At 43.5% G+C, this 17,368-nt stretch overlaps 1 protein-coding gene across 1 annotated transcript in view; it reads right to left on the bottom strand.

Moving 5' to 3' along the window:
* Positions 1–15,368, bottom strand: part of MAP3K1 (mitogen-activated protein kinase kinase kinase 1) — an 80,614-nt gene extending 65,246 nt beyond the window's left edge. Inside the window, exon 1 of the mRNA XM_034960082.3 lies at positions 14,862–15,368. Coding sequence (XP_034815973.2) covers positions 14,862–15,343 — 482 coding nt within the window. The 5' untranslated portion in view covers positions 15,344–15,368. The remainder of the gene's footprint in view (positions 1–14,861) is intronic.
* Positions 15,369–17,368: the final 2,000 nt, after the last annotated feature.

Genomic DNA, 17,368 nt, shown 5'->3' on the forward strand with positions numbered 1-17,368 from the left:
AAAAAAAATCAATCCTAGACTAGGTATTTAAAAAAAAAACAGTAAATGACAACATAAAATTTTTTGTGTCTTTGGGCAAAATTTTGTGACAGATTTTTAAACTCTTTAACCAATATAAGATTTAGCTCATGTGCTCTAAATACACACAAAATGATACAGCTGGGGCAGAAGTAACCCAATAGTATAAGGACAGGAAGTCAGACTAGGTGTAAAAAGTACAGTACAGGTAATCCAAAGTATAAAGCAGAAGGACAGCATCTGATTACACACACAAACCCTATCAATGCTCAATAAATGATTTATAAAATATTTATTTTTAAATAAAGAACTGAGAAATTTACAGGAAAATGTGTGTGTACCAGCACTATAGCAACTTTTCTATAGCACAGAACCCAGTGTAAGAGGCTTACTGAACCTGGAACACCAAGTCCCAAAACAACTTGGTCATGTGGAGTGAAAAGGCAGTAATTTAGAAAGACCTGTATATGCATGGGGGTGGGGTAGGTAGTATATGTATGTGTTTAAGAAAGAGAGAGGGAAAGTAAAACAAGAAACAGAGACGGAACTTGGGGAAAAAAAATTTCATTTTGGATTAGGTTATGGCCAACAGTATCTTCTACTCAGATAAGAAATGTCTACTAATTTGTTTTTAGTAATTAAAATCTATGACATTTTAAATTTTAAATTCACAATTATAATCTGCAAAATCTGTGACATCTATCGGTATTCTGGGGGCATCCTCAACAAGAAGAAAGCATTATATTACACAATATAATTCTGATAACATTTCTTTAGAAGGCTGCTGGATTCAGAGGTACTTCAGACACCAACGGTTTTGTATCTTATCACCAACACTTAGTCCAAGAAGTAAGAGGGAGAAGAAAAAGCAAGAAGTTCTTGAGCATAAACCTTTTCTCTTTAATGCCAAAACTGCTTTTTTGGACCTGAGCTCAAAAAGGGAAGGCTTTGTTCTCGTGTGTCTTCAGCACTATTTAAAACTCTCCTAGCAAATCATCTTGCAATGGAGGGAATGTCCTACTATCCACTTAAAAAACTGCAGGATGATTTCAGTTTGCATTGTGCAGATGACAGCTTAGCTGCCTTATTTACTGGTAACAAAACCTACAGCCAGTTATCACCATCAGTCACAACTACCTAGAGAATGGTGCTGAGGTGACCAAGATTCAAGACTTTGCTCTATTCCTGATCACAGCCTTATCTGGAAATCACGTGCTAGCAGCACAGAGTAAGTGCCCCAAATAAATATCTAATAACTGATCACAACAATAAGAACTAGCATGGGTTGGGGTAGATGCAGGAAGGATCAAGCATTCTTTACTACCAGGAATCCAAGACAAAAAATAATTACTGCTGAATGTCCATGTGCTCTGCAATGAATTATGAACAGTTTCAGTTCAGTGTATAAAAAACAGCAATGCGGGCTCGGCATGGTGGCTCACACCTGTAAGCCTGGCATTCTGGGAGGCCAAGGCGGGTGGACTGCTTGAGCCCAGGAGTTGGAGACTGGCTTAGGCAACATGGCGAAACTCTGTCACTACAAAAAAAAAAAAAAAAAATTTTTGCCGGGCACAGTGGCATGCACCTGTGGTCCCAGCTACGCAGGAGGCTGAAGTGAAAGGATACACTGAGCCCGCTAAGGTTGACGCTGCAGTGAGTCATGATCATGTCATTGCACTTCAGCCTGGGTGAAGGAGTGAGACCCTGTCTCAGAAAAAAGAGGAAAAAAAAAAAAAAAGAAGAAGAAAAACAGCAATAGGCAAGGTGGTTTCTGTGAATACGATTCAAGTTGGTGCAATTACAATGATTAAATCAGTTAAACAGTCTTATTCCAAGTCTATTTGAAAGTCATAATTTTTTAGAACTTGAGCCCAAAATAATAGGATTAATAGTGAAATGCAGTTGCATTTTCTAGTAGCTGTCAACTCTATCCAAATTACATGAAAAAACCCCCAAAATATAATTAAATGTAAATTTTCACAATTAGGAAGCAATATGATTGTTACCAAGCGATGCATTTTTAACTTAAAAAAAAAGATGCATACATGTTTATTTACAAAAAGGTCTTTATAAATAAACACAGGAAGAAGTCAAAGAAGAAGCTTTTTTAGAGGTTATATCCAAAAATGTCCCTTCTTTATACAACTAACATTAAGAAGAAAAAGATAGCTTTTAATAGCAAAGTTGTCAAAAAATTAAAGTTACTTTAAAAACTGCCCTCTAAGGTAGTATTTGCTAAACACAAACATGCTAATGACTTTGACCTAATTTATTTTCTCCAATTTGCAAAATAATATTCTCCTAGCAGTTATTAAGCTTTTTTAAAAACAGATTTTCTCATCACTTAATGTTGCTTGACAAACATGATTTCTTTTTTCTAAGCTTTTGTTGCTTTTCATTTGCATTTCTCTTTATAGTTGTTACCCAGGTTTAAAATTCCAAGAGTTTCTAAGTTCAAAAAACTAATTGTTGTTTCAATAATTACAGCTAAACTTAGCCACAAGAAGTAATTTCCAAGTTAAATTTTTGGAGAGTTGCTAGAGCTTGAATGGAACTGAGAGATTATGTAAACCAACCTTTTCTTTTCACAGATGAGAAAACAAGACCAAGAAACCTGCATTAGGTCACAGAGATGAGAACCCTGAGGAGATGCTTTATCCCATATCACAGAATTTTGAAAGTTGCCATTTTCTATTTTTCTAGTAAATCATTTCAAAATAACAGGGGAAAATGTATTGTTATCAAGATGATGTATTATCTACACAAACTGCCTTTGCTAACCTAGTGATAAGTAGCACAGCAACCTTGGGGGAGGCTCTTAACCTCATTCTAAAAGGTTAAAGGTTTAAGTAGTGAGCATAGACAGTTACTTGCAAAAGTATTATCTACAGTTAGTATTAACTGAATACTTTTCTGAATCAAGAATGGTGCTTCATTATACCACCAACGACCCCATTTTAGAGACAAGAAATTCAAGGTTCAGAGAAGTGACTTCCCTGGGGTCCAAGTAGCTAACAGGTCTAATTCCTAGGGCCCAGGTTTTTTTTTTTTTTGAGATGGAGTTTTCGTCATGTCACCCAGGCTGGAGAGCAGTGGCGCGATCTCAGCTCACTGCAACCTCTGCCTTCCAGTTTCAAGTGATTCTCCTGCCTCAGCCTCCCGAGAAGCTGGGATTACAGGCACACACCACCAAGCCCGGCTAATTTTTGTATTTTTAGTAGAGACGGGGTTTCACCATGTTGGCCTGGCTGGTCTCGAACTCCTGACTTCAGGTGATCCACCCGCCTCAGCCTCCCAAAGTGCTGGGATTACGGGCGTGAGCCACGGCACCCAGCAAGGCCCAGGTTCTTAATCACTACAGTGCATGGTCTCTGAAATGGAAACATGTAGTTCCAAAACCAAATTCAGGACCACAGTGGATGGAATTCATTTTGCCATGAGAGCACTTCCCAATCTGTGAACCTCTGAAACTACATGGAGCTACTGAAGTACAAAAGCCACAGCTCCCAGATTTGTGACCCCAGACTGTCTTGTCCCAGCTCTGATGTAAATCCTTCTTGGGGCCTCCTGACCCACTTCCTAACACTCTGTGGTTACCTGTCAAATTACAAAGGCTTTTTTATTTTGTCCTAAGCGCTGAGATTCAAGGATTGGCCAGTGGGGGCAATACGAGGCAGAGAGCTCTGCGTGGCTCTCTCTCTGGCCAGAGCCAGAAATCATGTCCCAGCTTGGTCCCTGGACCCTGCCTCCACTCTGACCGAGTTACCTGAACTCCACTTGCAGTCCTCCATGCCATCCTAAGACTGCTGATTTCTGGGCGTGTGTGTTCTCCACCCACCCCCAGGCCACAAAACCTCCTTGCAAGTTCCTTTCACCTGGTTCATTCCTCCACGTTTATCGGGACTTGGCTTGGTGCTCCACCTCACATTTCCCAAAAAAGCCTCCTGATGCCTCCCCGACTCACAGTGGACGGGGGCCTGCACTGTCCGTCATCAGGTAAGCTCCTCCACAGGCAAGTGATGGAGACTTCCCTCCTGCTGTGTCCCCAGCACCTTGGTGCCTGGCTGGCAGCTCTGAGTGTTTCTTGAAGGCATGGACATCTCCTCAGGAGTGACAGCAGGACTGAAGACACATGCTCTAGCATGCTTACTGATCTGCCCTTTCATTTCTCAGGAAAGAACATCCATTGATCCCACAAAAAGGGATGTGAGTGACCTGCACATCTAACGTGCTTGCTCACCTACAACCTGTCAGCTTGCTGGGACCCTGTCTGTGGAGGTCCAGCAGCTGACATAAATCTTGTGATGCTTACATCGTCATCAAGCTCTCTGCTTGAAGTATCTGAGCATATCTGTTGTCTGACCTGTGAAGGTCTCGGATTATTCTCAAGGACAGTAATATGTAGGTTGGCAGCAACATTTTTTCCCTGAGACCACACCTCTGAGCTTTTAACACAAAATAAGAAAATCTGATTCACTTTACAATAATGTGTGCTTTACAAACATCTCTTTGTAAACACTGTCATTCAGAAAGACCTGACTACATGTACAATGATAGAGAAAAAAACTAAAAAGGCTTAAAAGTAGCAAATCTAACTCAGATATCGAGGAACTTGTTAAACCAGAGTTCGGCAGAATTCACAGTACAGCACTGATTTCTACAAAGCCACATTTATTTTTTAGTGGAATACCAATAATTCTTTATTGCAAAGAGAATAAAAACAAAACAAACAAAACCTCACCACGGAGCTGGAAGGAGTATTCTAGATAGAGGTAAGAGCATTGGGCACGCCGAGAAAGAAGGGTGATCAGCTGCAGGACAGAGCTGGAATTCAGCTGGTCAACAGTCCAACCAGAGAAGCCATTTCAAATGCCTTATCTATGTATTCATGCCAATACTTCTTATAAAATAAATTTTTAAATAAAAATTGTTTTCTTTAAAAAAAAAAAAGAAGAAGGGTCAGTTGAGGGACTAAAACTGAGCACGATGCCGAATGACGGGAGCAGACCATTCTGAGGGGCTGCTGAAAGTGAGCAGAAGCCTGAGTCCTAAGGGTTTCTGAACTGCATTATGGAGTCTGGACTTCATTCTGAGGGTGAAGAAAAGGTCGACAGTGGGTTGACAGTGGCCTGACCCTGGGTTAGCAGTCATGGCAGTGGAGGAAGTTGGATGGATTCTCAGGCTACTAGGAGAGTGGCAATAACAAGAACTGGTGACTGATTGGAAGCTGAAGGTGTGAAAGCCAGAAGAGTAAGAGCACAGCAATTAAAGAGACAATGGCAGTGTTTACCCTGATGGGCACCCTAAACCACATGGAGATCTGAATGCAAGGATGAAGAGGCAGAGCAGGGCAGAGATGCAGCCTGGACATGTGACTGCCACAGTGCCTGGCAGAGGGGTCCCTCCTGGAGGAACTATCCTGGAGAAAGTTGTATGCAGGATTCTGTCACTAAAGCCAAGATGTCTTAGGCACCACAGTATCAATGAGTCAGCAAAGATACGGCTGATAATCTCTTAACAAATCCTTTTCTTCCTAGTTAAAGACTAGCTTTCCTTCAATCTTTGTACAAAACTTGAAATTTGGTTATTTAAGAATCTAGACCTGGCCGGGCATGGTGGCTCACACCTGTAATCTCAGCACTTTGGGAAGCTGAGGCGGGTGGATTACCTGAGGTCAGGAGTTCAAGACCAGCCTGGCCAACATGGTGAAACCCTGTCTTTACTAAAAATACAAAAATTTAAAAAGTTGGAAGTGGTGGCAGGCGCCTGTAATCCCAGCTACTCAAGAGGCTGAGGCAGGAGAATTGCCTGAACCCAGGAGGCGGAGGTTGTGGTGAACCAAGATTGTGCCATTGCACTCCAGCCTGGGCAACAAGAGCGAAACTCCATCTCAACAACAACAAAAAAAGAAGAATCTAGACCCTTGGAGCAAGAAAAATATCTTTAAGACTCCGTCTCAAAAAAAAAAATAAAAAAATTTTTTTTAAAAACCGGAAAAGATCAGTATATTAGTGGTAGTGGTGATTATTATGCATTTTAAAGAAACTGCAAGGTATAAAATGACTCAGGTCAACAATAACAAAAAAGATTTCTCCACACAGATAATAGATAAGACATTCGGTAAGCAGCATCCATTTTTATGTAATTCTAAAGTACATATTTATTCAGTATCATCAAGGCTACAGAAATACATCTTACAGAAAAGTTAGAGGTTTACCACTTCAAAGATCAAGACACTTTCTATAACTATCTTGGATAGTAATTTTCCTTAATCTATATTACAAGCTTTCCAACTTCACTTCACTGAGTATATTTTTAAATGGCAGAGGCTACCCTAGATGGAACTAATTGTACCAATGCTAGGTGGCCCCCGACTGCAATGTTTTGAGTCCTATTCTCCCTCTCTCCTCTCACTGTCAGGTGTGCCAACACTGCTGCCTTTGGGGAACCTGCCTCTTGCAGGACTCACACCGCCACCCCTTCTAACTGGCTGCTTCTAATTGCTGCATGTTAGGAACACCACATGAACAACATCTGAAATAAGTATCAATCCTGAGCAAATGCCCTGGGAACTCTACTAAGTGTAAAATCAAAGTGCTTCAAAGCACGTATTTTGTTACAGGTCCTTTGGCTGCTTAGAGTATTTTTTCTTACTTCTTAGTGCTAACCCGTGTTCTAGATAAGAGAGGCTGCTGGGTTTACTTACCAACAGTAAACTTTAAAATGTTTTGTTACATGGGTTCTTGGCTTCTGCAATCTCATGGAGTACTTGCCTAACAAATATTTTCTTCAATGGAAATGTGAACTTTTATTTATCCCAAGTTGAATTATGATCAAATTAATGAATTTTGGATGAAGTAGGGTTATCAGATAAGAATTCTAAAAATGATATCTTAAGTTTAGATGACATTCTGAGAACTTTAAAAATAAGAATAATTATATTAATGCATGACACCTTTATGTGTATATTTATTCACAGATGTATGTATGAATATATAAATGCATATATATACACACACGCACTCTTAACTCCCTATTAAGTACAGAATAATTATTTACACATAGCAGACTCTTCTTACCTATAAAGTTGTCATGCAGTATAGCTATTTGCTCTCTACTACATTAAGCTGTCCTATTTCACTCGAGCCACCAGGCACGTCTACAAGTCCAGGTACCTCTGAATGAGTCTATCACAAATCTACAGTGTTGAAACACCATAGTCTAGACTTTTGCCATTTAACACCTTTTCAGCTATGTCCTAAACTACGTCTGACTAAACAGGAAAAACAGTGGATCCACTAATTTGAACATGCCATGCCATTATCCCTCTCATTCATTTATTCAACAAATATTTATGCAGTGTCTACCCTATGCCAGGCATCCTGCTAGGTGCTAGGGGGAAGGCAGTCATTCACCAAATGAGGTAACAAATGTAAAAGCACAACACTGACAGTAGGGACACCCTGCTACAAAGCCAGTCTGGGCGGATGAGGGAAAGCTTCCCTGAGGAAGTGTCAATGAGTTAAGATTTTAACGAGGAGCTGACTTTATGGAAAAACAGTGTTCCTGGCAGAGGGAGCATGTGAGGGCCCTATAGCAGAAGGCAGTGAGTGAGTCTGAGGAAATGAAAGCATGCAACCCTGCCATGGAACAAGGGCAAGTGTGAGCTGAGATGGGCCTGGAGAAGCAGACAGGGGCCCAACCGGGCAGGGACTCGGTCAGGCATGTTAAAGATTTCCTGGTCTTTATCCAAATGGAAGCCATCTGAACATCTTAAAATTAAATTACATTTACTTTTCTGGAGGGAGGAAGTTATAATCAGATTTACATTTGGAAATGATCACTCTGGCCACCTAATACAGATTGGAACGGACAGCAAAGGAGAAAGGACACAGGGATCAGGCAAGGAGGCCACTAAGTTAGTGGAAATGAGAGACAACGGGCACCTGGCTAGGGGTGTGATAACAGGTCAAACTGCCAGCACCTAAGGATGGACTGAATCTGACGAGGTGAGAGGAGGAGGTGTCAAGGGTGACTCCTGGGTTCTGGTTCTGCCATTTAATGAGCAGGGAACATGTTAGGAGAAGGTTTAGGGAAGATCTTTAATTTGGTTTTAGACATCTGACTGCGCAGAAGTCATGTAGCCAGGTGTAGGTCTGGACTTTAGGAGAGATCATGGTTAGGACAATAAACTCTGCAATCATTTGTAAATGGTCCATAACTGATCTAAGGGCATTAATAAGACTGGGGTGGGGATGGACAAGACAGAATGAGAGAAGGCCTAGGACCACCCTGGGAATCTTCCAGTATCAATGTTCAAGAGAATGAAGATGGGCGCCACGGAAGAAGTGTCATGGTTAAGTAGAAAATCAGGAGGGGCTTACCAATTAACTCAAATAATTAGACACTTTCAAATACCAGGAATTCAGTTTTCTCAATATTTGACAGTTTGAGCATGGCTCCAATTATTTTGTAACTACACTAATTATTAGAAGGCTCACATTATATAAAATTGGTCAATATTATCAATGACTGCTTGCTAAATGCCAACTACTGCTATTAAACATCAAGCAATGGTCTGGCCACAGTGGCTCATTTCTGTAATCCCAGCACTTTGGGAGGCCAAGGTGGGTGGATCACTTGAGGTCAGGAGTTCAAGACCAGCCTGGCCAACATGGTGAAACCCTGTCTCTACAAAAAAATACAAAAATTAACTGGGCATGGTGGGGCATGCCTGTAATCCCAGCAAGCTACTCGGGAGGCTAGGCAGGAGAACTGCTTGAACCTAGGAGGCAGAGGCTGCAGTGAGCAAAGATTGCGCCACTGCACTCCAGCCTCGGCAACAGAGCAAGACTCCGTCTCAAAAATAAATAAATAAATACCAAACGATATACAAAAACTCCTAAAAAAAGACAGTTCTTGCCTTCAAAACTCGTCTTAAGCTAGATCATGATTAAAATCACACTACAGTAAGTTAATCTTCAGATATACTAATTTAACCACTTTTGGAAAATTAATTCATGTTAACATTTCTGGGTACCTAATATTCATGGGTGCCAGACACTAGTCTAGATGCTGGGAGATGGTGCAAAGAATCAGATAAAGTTCCTGGTCTGTTAACAACTGATGTTTAGTATTCAGCATACCATAAGACCAGTTTGAAGATTATGTGTTAACATATAACTTACATTATTGTTTAGGCAATGAAGAAAAGTAAAGCCAGACACAGTGGCTTGCACCCATAGTTCCAGCTATGTGGAAAGATCACCTGAGCCCAGGAGTTCGATTCCAGCCTGGGCAACATAGTGAGAACCCATTTCTAATTTAAAAATAAAAACAGAAAAGTAATGATAACATCTGTCAAGAGCAAAGCTTCCACCTACACCCCAGTACTGACCCTGTTCTCACTCCATGTCTATCCATCATTATGCTTACAAGTGATGAACTTAGTTAACGCACTAACTACAGTACTGTGTAGGCTGTACCATGTGGCTCCAAGCACTTTCTCCAGTCTTCAAGAGGTCTGGTGGCTTAGTAATTCCCAGGTGACAGATGTGTACTTGCAGAATTATACACTTGGTGAGTTTTAACAATTCCCCTTAGTATTCTACAACATCTCGACATCTCGATCAAATTAACATCTGCATCAAACCAGCCTGGTATTCCAAAGGACTCAATCACTAACAATACAGAACTCCCTTCCATACCAAACATAACTCAATCACCTATGACATGCCATAGAGTAAATAAAGACAAGGCTATCTTCTTGATCATCTTATGCCCTAAAGAATATTTTATATTTCTCCATGTTGTTTTCGTAACTAGTAGAGTTGCTGTTACTAATAATAAAGACAGAATTTCAGAACTAGCAGTAGCAGATGTTGAATTTCTTGCTCCCCGTATCTCCTTTTTAATTTTCCCTTGGAAGAAAAAAAAAACATGCCTGAACATGCAGTTTTGTATATATTCTTATCAGAAAATAGGCAGAAATAGTTTGAAACTAATATGTTGTATCCCCTCTGTATCCCCATCTCTCTTATAGCACTTAACACGGTATTGTGAAACATGTTCATACTACAACCTACCGACAGAAACAGCTTGTGCACTCATGATCTTTTTCTCCACCACTCAAGACCACCACCTTGCAGAAGTTCATAAATGTTGAATGGATGAAATCTAAAACAATAACAAAGGGGTAGGGTCTAGCAATACTAAAAGTTTCTCTTCCTGTGTGATTACCATGAATGAACCATATTAATTTCAGCTTATCTCCTTTCACTTATGATTTAATACAGCATAAATCAATAAATCTAAGAAACATTCAACACTAATGACTAACCCTCTTTGGCTGACATGATAGGGTGATCCAAATACAGTTTACTTGTATTACATACACAAGGCCAGGTTACAGAAACATACCTATTATATACATTAACAGGCAAACTTAGCACAGGGTAGAGACCTAGCTCATGGTCTATTAGAATGCCTGCAAAACAAATTTCTCCTTAAAAATAATCAATTAATTTGATTATTAATTTGAAAAAAGAAAATGGAAGAAGCAGAGTAGTGGAAAGAAATGGACTGTGGAGTCAGACTGACTTGGGATTGAATCCTAGCTGTCTTCTAGTTGTGTAATCATGAGGCTTTACCATCTCAGATGAGTTTGCACCTACAGAAAACAGAAATTACACTATCTTAGGGGGCTGCAGTGATGATCAAATGAGATTATATATAAACATATATATAATACATATAATAGATATCATACACACACACAGAAGGCAAAAGAGTTGATTATGTAAAAGGTATCTAGGCATATCTATATGCTCAATGAGTATGTTTTAAGCCACAGATAAAATCCTAATATATTTTTGCAAACTGAAAAGAGTATCTGACTAATCTCATGCTTTGCAATGAACCATTTACTAATTCCGGCCCTGATTATTTCTTTCATGATTAAACATGTTCTTAAATAATTTCTTAAAGACAACTTTGGGTTACTCCTAATCTTACACATTTCCTCACATTAATAGTCTACCATTTACATATTTAAGTTGCTTTAGCTTTTAACTTAGGATATAGAAAGAGGCGAGGACTAAGGAAAACAACCAAGTCTATACTTGATATATTTGATAGAAGCAAAGAATTCCAAGATTAGAGGTGTAATATACACGCAGTTCCTAAACAGCCTCTAGAGACTACTACTTTTCCATGACACATTTTCCCATCGCCTTCTGTATAACAGACAGCCCTCAACCCAAGAAGATGACTGGAGTACAAAATGCAAGAGGTGCTTTCTACCTGAGAGCATTTCTGAATGCCCCATATTTTTCCTCATGGTAATCCATTCCCCATTAACTACCTTGCCACCCCCTCATTTCTTCCTTTGGGATGCACACAGCCAGTGTCAAGGACTGATTAGCCGACTCAGCCTAGGCAAGCTGTAGCTGGTTTTTTTTTGCTCTTGTTGAAAGCAAAAAAACACTCCTTTCTTCCCACATTTTGAAATCTGCAAGTTGACAAGTCAGTGGCCATTTCTAAAATATGCAACATATTATGCTCGAGGTGCTATGGAAGTTGTAAAAGAATATCAATGAACAGGGCTACTTCCTGTTTTTCGTATCTAACAAAATGGAGTTTTAGTGTATTGGAAATCGTATATTAAGGAATGCTGGTTAACCAGTCACTCTTGCCAAAATCAGATATGAAAAGAAAATAAAAGTTGGCAACAATTCTAGCTCTGATATTTCTCTTCCAGAATTATATTAAGGTTCATCTTTGAAGAATGCATTAATTTTCTTATCTGATTTAAAATGAAACTGACACCATTCTTAACTAAAAACTTACAAATTCACGGAAGACTAACTTATGTGACTACCTTTATTTTTATAAAGTCACCCACTTAATATTTTAAGAGTAATTTTTAGGTAATAATGCTCTTATACCTCCTCTTTAGTAAAAGGTCACTAAATCATATTTTTAGCCTAATAGCTTTAAAAAGGAAGTGAAATCTGAGGGCTATATGAGGATATAAAAGCAGCCTGTGAAATACCTTTAGTTTTAAACAAAAACTAACATTAACAAGTACAGCATATCTTGTTCTTTCACGGGGCCAGCAAATTGATAGTTTGGTTTTTTAAGTTACAAAAATAGGATGGGGTAATTATATCCACCAAACTCACAATAGGCTGTTCAATGGAGAGTAACACTGTAATTTTTCTTCAAAGACAGTAAATAGGAAGAAAAAGCCCCTAAATTCTGTAATATAAGGAAAAATTCCAAACCCTTGGGCGCCACTTACAGGCACTTTCACTGATTTCAGCTATCACCCTGAAAAAGAGGGACAAACTTAAAATCTTCTATTTAAATACGAGTATTATTTATTTATATAAATTCTAATTCAAAGTATATTTTCTACATTCAAAGATCAGAAGGAAATTCTAAAATTAAAAAAAAGATCACAGAACTCTTAAATATTTCAAAATCTTAGATTTTCCTCTTGGAAGTATGAATGTAACTTAACTGTCAAAAAAAAGTAAAACATAAAGTTCAATTGATATTTTATTGAGTTGGCTATAATTAAGGGTTTTTTTCCCTAAAACTTTAATTTAAATGGTAAGTAATAGTGTAGCATAACCAACATGCAATACAAAATATACACACACAAATAAGATACAAGCCCTTTCCCCACAAAGTTTTATACGAACAGATTCAAATGAATTTCAACCCAATTGTTAAGAAAAAAAAATTCACTATATTTCATAAGGTTAGGGAATCAACATTTTACTATAAATGAAATCTTTACGTATGACCTTTGGGATAAACCAACAGCATTCTGACTCGTAAAAATAATTTCTTTAAAAAAGATTATCCTTACTAGCCCATTATTTTCTTATACTGTGCAATTATAATCTACACCTTAAGCAAAGGGGAAAAAACCTCGGTTACAAAACGCAAATACTAAGCATGGATTACTTAGTCCCTAAATTCTATCTGCCTCCACCTTAGTCCTCTTATTTTGTGTCAAGAGACAACATTAAACAATTTCAGTACATTATTTTTACAGTGGATGCTCGAATATTCACAGCTCATTAAGAGTACTAGAATGCTGACGTTTGCTAAATTATTTATTGTATCCAAAAAGTTAGGTCTCAATAGATACAATTTCTTAAATTTGGGGTTAAAAATTTTTATCTGGAATTCATTTAAAGTAGAAGTTGCCTTCAAAGAATTATTCCAGTTAAGTTTTAATACAATCTGCACAGAAACAGGAAAACTATAGAGGTACATAACTCTTGTAAGAATAAATTACATGCACAAGTGCACACAAAACTGTAATAGTCACAAATCTCCTTTGGTCTCAGTAGTGCCATGGTACAGTGCGAAGCATATTTTTTAGTTCTTGGGGGGAGGAAGGGGACTTCCAAATACTAAATGGATCGTGATTTTAAGCAAATAATCAAATGCACAAAAAATGCCAGATCACTTTAGATAATTAATCCAAACCAAGGACTCCTACTGTCAAATTCGTCTCACAAAATGACACGCTTTATTCTCATAATAAAGGTCAGGGAATTCTACAGGGCCACGAGGGACTATCACAAAAACATTTCCAGCAACTCAAAATACCCATCAAGACTTTGTGCTTTGCATACGTTAATCAGGTTTTTAAAAAACAAACAAACAAGGATGTAGCTGTCACACTTAAAAGAATTTCCTTTAACATAAAAATTTCCAGTAGCCAAAAATGGGCGAGGCCAATAAACCGCTGGTCTAAATTACCTTACACATACTGTACTTCATATGCACCAGAAGACGCATCTGAGCCGAAGCCCACCGCACTGTGGCCCCTGGAATTCAGCGGGCGGCCCGCGCCAGGGCACCGAGCAGGAAGCACTGCACCCGCGCCGCGGTCCCCGGGCCAAGCCGGAGGGGCTGCGGGGAGCAGTCACCACTGCTTTGAAACTGAATGGCTGACACATCCGGTCCTGGCTCTTACACCACTCCGCCAAATGCAAACTTCAAAGGCCAAATTCAAACTCCAAACAGAAGTCACTCAAGTGACTTAGCAGTGCAGTTCGCATTCCCAGGAACACTCAAAGCCCCTTGGGGGCTGCAATTAGACAAACCGCACTTCCTAAAAGACTGCAAGCCTCCGCGAGTGTGCAGCCTCCCGCCGCACCGCTTTGACAGGCGTTACCGAGCCGTCCTCCTGGAGCCCTGCGGCCGGCGCTGGGGGCGCGCCGCCTGCGTCCGGGCCCAGCCCGCGGTACCTGCCTAGGGACTCGAGTCCCGGGCGGGCCGAGGGGCTCTGCCTGTCACGGCCGCTGGGACCTGCTACTTTCTCTTCGGCCCTCTCAGTCTCCCACCCGACCTCGGGCTTCCCACCCACCCCGCCCCTCTTCCGACCACCGCCCGCCTCAGGCTCGGGCCTCGCCCCCCAGTGCCTTTGCCCCGGGGACACCCGTCCGGGGGCGCCGCCGCAGGGCCGTGCCCCGCCCCCGGGCTCCTCGGAGAGCCCCGATTCCAGGAGTCCCACAAAGCCAGCCGTGGCCCCCTACACCTTTTCGCAACGGTTCCCCGCAGAGAGGCTCGCACGCCTGTCACATGTCTGCAAACAATAACAAACTCTTCCGCACGTCCCCGTCCGGTCCCCCAGGCTGGGTCCGCGGCGCCGCCCGACTCCGAAGGGGTCGGGGGGTGCTCAGGGGCGTAGGTCCCGGCGAGCGGCGCGTAGCCTCGCTGCGCTGAACCCCGGGACGCTGTGCATGGTGCCCGGGGTTCATTCATTGCCCTCTGCCCGCTCTCCAAGTCCCCGCCGCGACCCCGGCCGCGCTGCTCACCCGGCGGGGGCCGCTGCAGGAGACGGCTCGGCGGCGGGCGCCCGCTTCTCCCCGGGCTCGGCCGCTGCGGGACTCGAGGCGCCGCTGTCCGGCGCCGCCACCGACTCGGCAAGGTGGGCGCCGCCGCGGCTCGCGGCTCCGTGGGGCGGCGGCACCGCCACAGGCTGGAAGCCGGTCCCACTCCCCGCTGCGTCCGCGGGCTCCGGCGACGGGGAAGTCGAGGAGGCCGGCGGTGGGGCGGCAAGGAAGAGCGGCTGCTCAGGCAGCTGGTCCAGCTCCACACTCCGCACTTTGCGCAGCTGCCGCCGCCGCCAGTCCGCCCGCTCGCGGCCCCCGCTGCCCGCCTCCCGCAGCAGTCCCGCGGCAGCCGCGGGCGCGCTGCTCGCCTTGAGGGCTCCTCCGCCGCCGCCCGCCTCAGGGCTCGCAGCCCCGGCGCCCGGGAATCCCGACGACGAGGCGCGATTCCCCGCCGCCGCCGCCATTTTCTCTCGCGGGCTACATTCGCTCGGCCCCTGCGAGGGAGGGAGGGGGCGGGGAGAGCGCAGGGGGCGGGCACTGCGCCGCCAGCGTAAGGCCTCCTGCGCCAACTGCGTGAGCGCGGCCCGCCGGGCGCCTGGCCTGGACTGACCGACGGGCGGGCGCACTGGGTCCGGCCTGCGGCAGAGGTGTGGGTGGAGGACGGCCCGGCGGCCGCAGGTGGGAGGGAGTGGGCTGTGCTCTCCGCCGGGCGAGAGGGCGGGCGGGCGAGGTGGACTGGGAGGCGGAGGGGGCGGGGGCGGGGGCGGAGGCGGAGGCGTGGGCGCCCGGGACTCTGCGCGCTGCACGCGCCGTGCCGCCAGGTAGTCCCGGCCGCACCGGCGACAGGAGGAGCCTTGGCGGCAGCGCTGTGCCGCTTCCTCTCGGCAATCTCGGCCCGGCTCCGCGGGAGCTCGCGGGAGGGGAGTTGCACCTTCCGAAAGAAAGAATTAGTTCCAACTTGGGTTTCTGGTGCTTGAAGGGGACGCAGGCGAGAGGGTTTACAGTCTGTCATTCGCACTGCTCTTTGCAGTGGGCGTCGGGGGACCCGGACGTGGACCAGCCTCCCACCGACGCGCAGGTGGCGCCCGGGACCGTCGCCTGCTGCAAAGCGAAAGCAAGTCAACGTTCAGCAGACAGGCTGCCGCGGACCAGAAAAATAAAGTTTTGTTTGTGTTTTCTTTTGAAAAGAAAACATTCCTTCTCTATTGTCCCACCCCTGTCCCTGTGCTACAGATAACAAAACTTCAAAGTTTTCTGTGATACTTACATCCTGAAGCTGCTGATTTGGGACAACTACCCCCTACCCGCACCAAGTCCCCACAGCCTCTGAGAAACCGTGGGGGCGAGGAAGGGAGGCGGGTGTCCCCGTCGATCTTTAGTTTTTCCTTGGCTGTCTTTGGGAAAGGCAGTCCCGTACAAAACCACATATAGAGCGTTTGGGGAGGGGACCAGCTCTGTGCCAGGAAGTGCTCGGTAATGTCACCCTCGGCCAGGTCCCGGCCCTCCCCGAATCCGATGCTTCTCGCCGCACGTCCTTCTTCCCTGCAGGGTCGGGCCACCGGCCGGGTTCCCTCTGTCCCCACTCCTGCAGGGCCTGGCTGCCCATCGCTGCGTTGTGAGTCCTCCTAGTCCCCGGACTCTACGTGAGAAGGTGCTTTGGGATGGAAAAAGCAACATTTACACGTTAATGATTTTTGACCTTTCGTCAACTGAGGAGAACTTCTGTGTTGCGTTTATTTCTTCCTTCCTTTCCTTTCCTCCAGCTGGTTTGTTTAGGATGGGGAATCTCCCAAAACCCAGGAGGAGCGTCTATAGATTTACTTTGTGAAACATGATTAAGGAGGGTGGAGGTTGGGGTAGGGGGGTGCGGATTCTCACGGAGATAGTCTTGTCAGTCTTCACATATTTAGACAAAAGCCTGAACTATTTACAGAATAATTCCATTGACTTCTGGAGACTAGGTAAAATGAAAGCCCCTTTCCCAGATACAATGTTAACTGCGTAACCAGGTTAGATCAGAGGGGTTTTTAAAAGTCCAGATTTCATATTAGCTCAATGATTTGAAAACTGCTGTAACATCTCCCATAAGATAGTTTTAGATCGTTACACCCAACGGTACAAATTTTGAAAGTTCAGATAAATCTGTTAAAAATTAAGTCTACATTCAGGCTATAATTATATGCTCTTTTAATGGCAGTCAAATGTATCATTCAAACCAAACAGTGGTTATTTCTCAGGTCTTCCTGGGCTGCCACACCCACCAAATCCTAAACTGAAACGGATAAACTTTCCTTGTTCCTATTTTGATCTAAAGACTTACATTTGCACGCACATATTCAGGTACCTGTAAGTGAGAAAAGTAAGTGGAAGACTTTAGCCAGAGTAGCAGAGTAAAAAGGAGATTCCAGCAAAACTGATTTTTGACTGTTTGTACAGTGGTTGAAACTGGGGATCAAAGGGAGAGGGCTACCCAGCGCAGCACTATCAAC

Source organism: Pan paniscus, chromosome 4 (assembly GCF_029289425.2).
Source record: "Pan paniscus chromosome 4, NHGRI_mPanPan1-v2.0_pri, whole genome shotgun sequence".
Taxonomy (NCBI): domain Eukaryota; kingdom Metazoa; phylum Chordata; class Mammalia; order Primates; family Hominidae; genus Pan; species Pan paniscus.